At 48.5% G+C, this 7,481-nt stretch overlaps 1 protein-coding gene across 1 annotated transcript; it reads right to left on the reverse strand.

The window, feature by feature from the left end:
- Window positions 3,638-4,681, reverse strand: LOC110435589 (uncharacterized mitochondrial protein AtMg00810-like; the record flags this gene model as incomplete). The annotated part of the gene is made up of 1 exon (XM_021461282.1): window positions 3,638-4,681. A coding segment is annotated over exon 1 (1,044 nt), but the record flags the coding sequence as incomplete, so codon positions are not given.

Below are 7,481 nucleotides of genomic sequence, written 5' to 3' on the forward strand. Positions count from 1 at the left end.
GAGAGGGATAAACTGCGGTACCTGCTCAAAGCCTGAAGAGATAGCACCCTGAGATACCTGGTGCTGTGGAGTCGAAAGCGGCTGACTCTGAGCTGGTAGCTGAAGCGGCTGCTGAGACGGGCTCTGAGTCTGGGGTGCAGGAGTAGGTGGCCTGACAGTCGACGTGCCTGGGAGCTGAATCTGCGGTAACTGAATCCCGGAGGCGGCCATGAGAGCGGCCATCATCGCTGTCTGCTGGGCCTGGAAAGCAAGCTGCTGCTCCTGAAAGGTGAGAAGCTGACGCTGGAGCTCATCCTGCCTGGCCTGCATGGCTGCATTGATGGCAGCCTGATCCGTGTCGCGCCTCGCCTGCTCCTCAGCTGCACGGCGCTGGTCTGCCCTCATACCCTCTAGTATAGCAAGTAAGGCGGGATCTGAAGCACTCAAAGAACCGCCTGCCTCGTGGTCGTGAGCTCTGGGAGGAAGGTCAGTCACTGGCGGCTGATAGTCGTCGTCTGAACTGTCTGAGGTAAAATCAAACTCGCCCTCTGCCTCTGCATCTGCAAACGCCCCAATAGCTATATCCTGCTGCTCCTCTGTCTCTGCAACGGCTGCTGTACTGCGGGTGCCCCTAGGAGAGGGTGGGGGCACCGGTCCACGTGGAGCACGAGGAGGAGGTGCACCGCGAAGGTCGTGGTGCACTCTCAACATCTGCCGGGGGTCGTAGTGGGGAAAGACGGTGTCGGACTCTGTCAACTCTCTCTGTAAGTGAGCTGGCAGGGGCAGTGGCCTAGCACGAAGTATAAGTAGAGTGATCCAATGTGCATACGGCAACTGACGCCGTCCCCTGAAGCTCTCTGATATGGTGTCCTCTATCTCTGAGACAATCAGATCCCACAAGTCAAACTCTGTCTGAGAGATAAGGTGAGCGACGAGCCACTGCTGCATACGAGTGAATCCATCTCTGTAGCCTGTCCTGGGGAGAAGAGTCTTCCTCAACACAAAGTCGAGGATCCTGGCTGGGCGAGTCAAGTCTGCCACTGTCCTGCTGGAGCCCTCCCCAAAGGGTGCACGGAAGCATGGAGCCACGAAGTCAACCGGTGGTATCTCACCACCGTGAGGACGACGAGGGGGATCCACGTTCCCGTAGCACAGCTGGTGAATCCTGGTGGGAGAGGCTCGAAGTCCAAGCACCTCTCTGGCCAACTGTGCAGTCACTCTGTAGTCGGTCCCTGCCAGTGCGTAGTGGATATAGCTGTGATCTGGAGAAATCCACACTGACGCATAGAACTCTCTGACCCACTGCTCACAATAAGTACCTGGGAGCGCTAGCAGCTCTGGGAGTCCGTGGAGGTACGTGAAATACTGTCGAATATCTGCCCTGACCACGTTCCCGAGTATCTCTAGGTCAATCACCCTGTGCTCCCTGAACTGAGCCTGAGAGCGAACTAGTGCCTCGTAGATGTCCTCCTGAATGACTTTGTAGAACCTGGCATCGGCTCTAGGATCCCTGGCAGCTGGAAACCAGGTGGGAAACGGAACGAACCTCAGCTGCTGGATCTCTCTGGCTGACACAAGAGAAAGATCCCTGTGGATCTTGACTGGCCTCGGGCGTGAAGCTGGTGTACCTCTCGCTGGTGTGGCACGAGCTGTGGAAGTGGACTGACCCGGTGTACCGGTCCGAGGAACGGCCTGGGTACGAGCACGAGTCGACCTCCTGAGTGGCTGCTCCTGCTCCTGCTCCTGTGCTGGACCCTCTGCCTGGGTCTCTGTCTCAGTGTCTGGATCCTCCTGAGCTGGATCCCTGACCACAAGCCTAACCCTCTGTCCTCCAATCGTCACGGTGCCTGGAGGGGATCCATGGAAAGCCTCTGCCTCAAGCACTGCACGCCTCTGACGTGGCGTAAGATCATCCCCAATCCTCAAAGCACCAGAGCGACCACCCCTCTCGGCTGCCTCAGCCGCTGCTGCAACTGCCTCTGCGACCTCTGCATCTCTGTCACTGGCCTTGCGCTTCTTGGTGGCCAGCTTCTTTCCCTTGCCTTTCTTTGCCGCTGATAGGCGACGAGGAGGATCACCTCCACCATCACCTCCTGGGGAACCTCCTGAGCCACCTGTCGGACCACTGACGTTCTTGGTACGAGCCATAGCAAACCAAGCGTCCGACGAACAGCTGACTGGCAATGGGGAACAATGCACTGCAGAGAATTGACAAAAAAGGGTCTAGATAAGCAATCATATTGACTAGAGATGAGGTAAACCTATGGATCACAAGAGTAGATAAGATATGGACGCGAATGGCTTACGATCCACGGACGAGACGCGTTCCGGATGAAATCTCTCGATCGAGAAACTACCGGAGACCACGAATCCTCTCCTCAAGGGCTGCAACGAGAGGACCATCGAGATTGGAATCAAAACCTAACTCGAAAGTCATTGAAACAAAAGCTCGAGCACCTTAGGGGCATAGTTCAGAGAACTCACCCACACCCTTGAATCTCTGCGGGATTTGGAGAACCACGCGAAGACAAGGGAGAGGAGCAGATCTGGGGCAAATCTGTCGCGGGAGAAAGGCGAGGGCGCCGCGGATTTGCCGAGAATCAATGGCGGCGGTGGTTTCCACCGAGCTAGGGCACGGTCGGCTCGGGTGAAGTCGGCGGAGGAAAGAAAGAAAGGTCGCTCGAAGCCCCTGGGCGCGGGCTTTATGCGCCCGCCGCGGGGTCACCGGACGCACTTAAAGTGGCACCGGACGCGTCCGGTGACCACCGGACTCATGCGCAGAGAGGTTTGCAAAACGGCATTGCACCGGACGACGTGCACCGGACGCTGGCTTTAGCGTCCGGTGCTTCGGATTACGCCTGGTGGGCACCGGACGCACCGCACCGGACGCAGCAGGGATACTGTTCCTGCGTCCGGTGAGTGCAGTCTGGCACACTCACCGCACCGGACGCTCAGAGGCAGCGTCCGGTGCTCCTCTGAGCACTTTTTCAACTAAGCACCACGTCCGACTTTGACCCAACCAAGTTCCATTTCCAAAAGCACACAAATAAACACCAAATGGAACTGGTATGAGTGACTTCTTACAAACCCTCAAATTTTCACATATATTTAGCCCTAGGCTTAGTAGGTTTTTTATGAAAATAGTTCGAGAAAATCACCAAGGAGCATCGTATGGCCATAAAGCTAGGGGTTTAAATTAAAATGAGCTTGGAATGCTCCCCCTATCTATGGACGAACACAGCGGATGCTCAACAAATAACCGAAAAGAAACGGACCACTAACAAGCATACACATGATATGAATTGTAATGCAATACTTGAAAGTAAGCTAATGCTTGTCAAGTTTGATCCAAGGTTAAGCTTTTTCACACACACGAGGGGTTATCTTAACCATGTTAGACAAGCCCTACATGCAAGTTGGATTTTAGATTTAGTATGCATGAAATGCAAAGCAAAAGTTATTTACAAGATTCAACACACAACTTTTATCTTTTAGTGAAGTTGGACATGTCGAGCACATTAAGTTCAGTTCTCAACATACAAAACCTAGCTTCATCTAGGGGTTTTGTGAAGATATCCGCCAATTGATTTTCCGTTCCCACATTCTCTAGGGAAATATCACCTTTAGCAACATGATCCCTAAGGAAGTGGTAGCGGATGTCAATATGTTTTGTGCGGGTGTGTTGAACCGGGTTGTTTGCAAGTTTTACGGCACTTTCGTTGTCACACAACAAAGGTACTTTGTCTAGTACTACTCCATAGTCTAGCAAAGTTTGTTTCATGTAGAGTATTTGTGCACAGCAAGCACCGGCGGCTATGTATTCCGCCTCGGCCGTTGACAAAGCAACACAATTTTGTTTCTTTGACATCCAAGAGACAAGAGATCTACCTAGGAAGTGGCACCCTCCGGATGTGCTTTTTCTATCAATCCGGCACCCGGCATAATCCGAATCGGAATAGCCTACAAGTTGGAATTTTGCACCTTTGGGATACCACAAGCCTAGGCAAGGTGTGTATTTTAGATACCTAAGAATTCTCTTGACCGCAATCAAGTGAGATTCCATAGGCATTGCTTGATATCTTGCACACATACACACACTAAACATTATATCGGGCCTAGATGCGGTGAGGTAGAGTAGACTTCCTATCATGGAGCGATAGAGAGTCTTGTCAATAGGATTACCTCCCTCATCCAAGTCGAGATGCCCATTTGATGCCATGGGAGTCTTGATTGGCTTGCAATCCATCATCTTGAATCTCTTGAGAAGATCTTGAGTGTACTTCTCTTGTGAGATAAAGACTCCTTCCTTCATTTGCTTGACTTGAAATCCTAGGAAGAAGGATAGCTCGCCAATCATGGACATCTCAAACTCCTTGGACATCAAATCACCAAATTCCTTGCAAAAATCTTCATTAGTAGAGCCAAAGATAATATCATCAACATAGACTTGGCAAATGAAGATTTCCCCATTCATTTTCTTGGTGAAGAGTGTTGTGTCAACTTTCCCAATCTTGAAGCCCTTCTCAATGAGAAAATCCCAAAGCCTCTCATACCAAGCTCTAGGAGCTTGCTTGAGACCATAGAGAGCCTTGGACAACCGGTAGACATGCTTGGGGTACCTAGGGTCTTCAAAACCGGGGGGTTGCTCAACATAGACAAGCTCATTAATATAACCATTTAAAAAGGCACTTTTCACATCCATTTGAAATAACTTGATATCATGACTAGATGCATATGCAAGTAGAATACGGATTGCTTCAAGTCTTGCCACCGGTGCAAAGGTTTCACCGAAGTCAAGACCTTCCACTTGTGAAAAGCCTTTTGCCACAAGTCTTGCCTTGTTGCGCACCACGTTGCCTTGATCATCCTTCTTGTTCCGGAAGACCCACTTTGTTCCAATCACTCTTGCATCTTTGGGTCGCTCTTCAAGTGTCCATACTTGGTTGCGAGAGAAGTTGTTCAACTTCTCTTGCATGGCCATGATCCAATCCGCATCACGAAGAGCTTCCTCTATGGTCTTTGGTTCATCTTCAAGAGACACAAAAGCGTGATGTTCAATAAATAAGGCATGTCTAGAACGAGTAGTTACACCACGTGATGGACTCCCGATGATGAGATCTTGAGAGTGATCTTGGAGGAGATGTGATGTTCTTCTTGGTGCCACTTGAGGGGTTGGTTGGGGAGCATCAACATCTTGTGCTTGTGCCACCGCTTGCTCATGAGTGACTTGAGTGTCTTCATGAGCATCTCTCACATCCTTGTCTTCATCTTGTGGACCTTGTGAGGTGGATGGTGGCTCAATGACTTGCACATCATCATCATCTTCTTTAGGCTTGATGTCTCCCACCGGCATGTTCTTCATGGCATCCCTCAATGGTTCACCACCTACATCATCAAGATTATCACTTGCTCCTTGGGAGCCATTAGTTTCATCAAATTCAACATCAAATGTTTCTTCAACCATGTTTGTGCCATGGTTAAAGACCCTATATGCTTTGGACTTTGATGAATAGCCAACCAAGTAGCCAATATCACATCTTCTTTGGAACTTTCCCAAGTGTTGGCGCTTCTTGTAGATGTAGCACTTGCACCCAAACACTCTAAAGAATGAGACATCGGGCTTCTTCCCATTTAGCAATTCAAATGGTGTCTTCTCTAGGAACTTGTGGGGAAAGAGCCGGTTTGAAGCATAGCATGCGGTGTTGATTGCCTCGGCCCACATCTTCTCGGAAGTGTTGTACTCATCTAGCATTGTTCTTGCCAAGGTGATCAACGTCCGGTTCTTTCTTTCTACAACCCCATTTTGTTGTGGTGTGTATGTTGAGGAGAACTCATGCTTGATTCCCACTTCATCACAATACTCTTCAATGTTGGTGTTGTCAAACTCTTTGCCATTGTCACTTCTAATTTTCTTGATCTTCACATCAAATTGATTTTGGGCATTCTTAGCAAACTTCTTGAATATTGATGCAACTTCGGCTTTGTCTTGCAAAAAGAATGTCCAAGTGTACCGGGAGAAATCATCAACTATGACCAAGCAATATTTGTTGCCTCCAAGACTAGCATATGTTGTTGGTCCAAACAAGTCCATGTGAAGTAGCTCAAGCACTCTTGAAGTAGAGAGATAGGCTTTGGTTGGATGAGTGTTTGCTACTTGTTTGCCCGCTTGACATGCACTACAAAGCTTGTCCTTCTCAAATGTCACATCCTTCAAGCCTCTAATCAATTCTTTCTTCATCAACTTCTTGAGTGTGCCCATTCCAACATGTGCTAACCTTCTATGCCATAACCACCCAAGTGAAGTCTTGGTGAATAAGCAAGTCTTGACATTAACTTCATTGGATGAGAAGTCAACCACATATAAGTTGTTGTGCCGGAAGCCTTTGAATATCACTTCATTGTCATCTTCCTTGGTCACAGTTACTTCCTTCTTCTTGAATAGGCATTCAAATCCAAGGTCACACAATTGTCCAACCGAGAGCAAATTGAAACTCAAAGATTGCACATAGAGCACATTGGTGATGGAGTTGTCATTTGATATAGCAACTTTTCCTAACCCCTTGACTTTCCCTTTTGAATTGTCACCAAATGTGATCTTCTCTTGGTTGTCAACATCTTCATCAAGAGAGGTGAACATCCGTGGATCTCCGGTCATGTGTTGAGTGCAACCACTATCAATTACCCAATGTGATCCACTGGTCTTGTAGTTCACCTACACACAAGAGATCAAGCTTGAGATTTAGGGACCCACATTTGCTTAGGGCCCTTGACCTTCTCTACTAGTTGCTTTGGCACCCAAATCTTCTTTGGCCTTTGCTTGTTTGGTGGCCCCATGAAGCTAACCTTGACCTTGCCATACTTGTCTTTCCTTACAATGTAATGAGCATTGAAGGCAAATGGTCTTGCATGCTTGGGCAAGGGTGGTGGTAGTGGTGCCTTACACTCATGAGCAAAGTGTCCTTCTTGACCACACTCAAAACATCTTTTTGGCTTTGGCTTGCTTGCTTGATCATGAGTGGCTAGAGACTTGATAAGCTTTGTTTGATGAGCCTTATAGCCAATTCCGCTTTTGTCCATCTTCATGACGGTGTTCATGAAAAGCTCACTTTGAAGGTCCTTCCCTTTGGTGAACTTTGCTAACCCCATGGTTAGGTGTTCCTTCTCTTTCTTGAGCTTGTTGTTCTCTTGAGTTAGCTTCTTGATGATTGGGTCATTGTTGCTTGCTAACTCATCCAAGATGAATATCTCATCTTCTTCTTGCTTGTCATACATCAAACCAAGCTTGAGATATTGATTTTCTTCTTTGAGTAACTTGTTCTCATATGCAAGTTTCTTGTCTTGATCAAGTGACTCAATCACAATGGTCTTGTGCTTGGATTGGTCTTGCAACTCTTTCTTGAGCATGACAATTTCATCCTTGAGCTTGATAGTGTCCTCATAACTCTCGGCCACTACCACTTTCTTGCCCTTGCAATCAACACATTTGCTTGTGCTCTCCACAA

Source organism: Sorghum bicolor, chromosome 5 (genome assembly GCF_000003195.3).
Source record: "Sorghum bicolor cultivar BTx623 chromosome 5, Sorghum_bicolor_NCBIv3, whole genome shotgun sequence".
NCBI classification, from domain to species: domain Eukaryota; kingdom Viridiplantae; phylum Streptophyta; class Magnoliopsida; order Poales; family Poaceae; genus Sorghum; species Sorghum bicolor.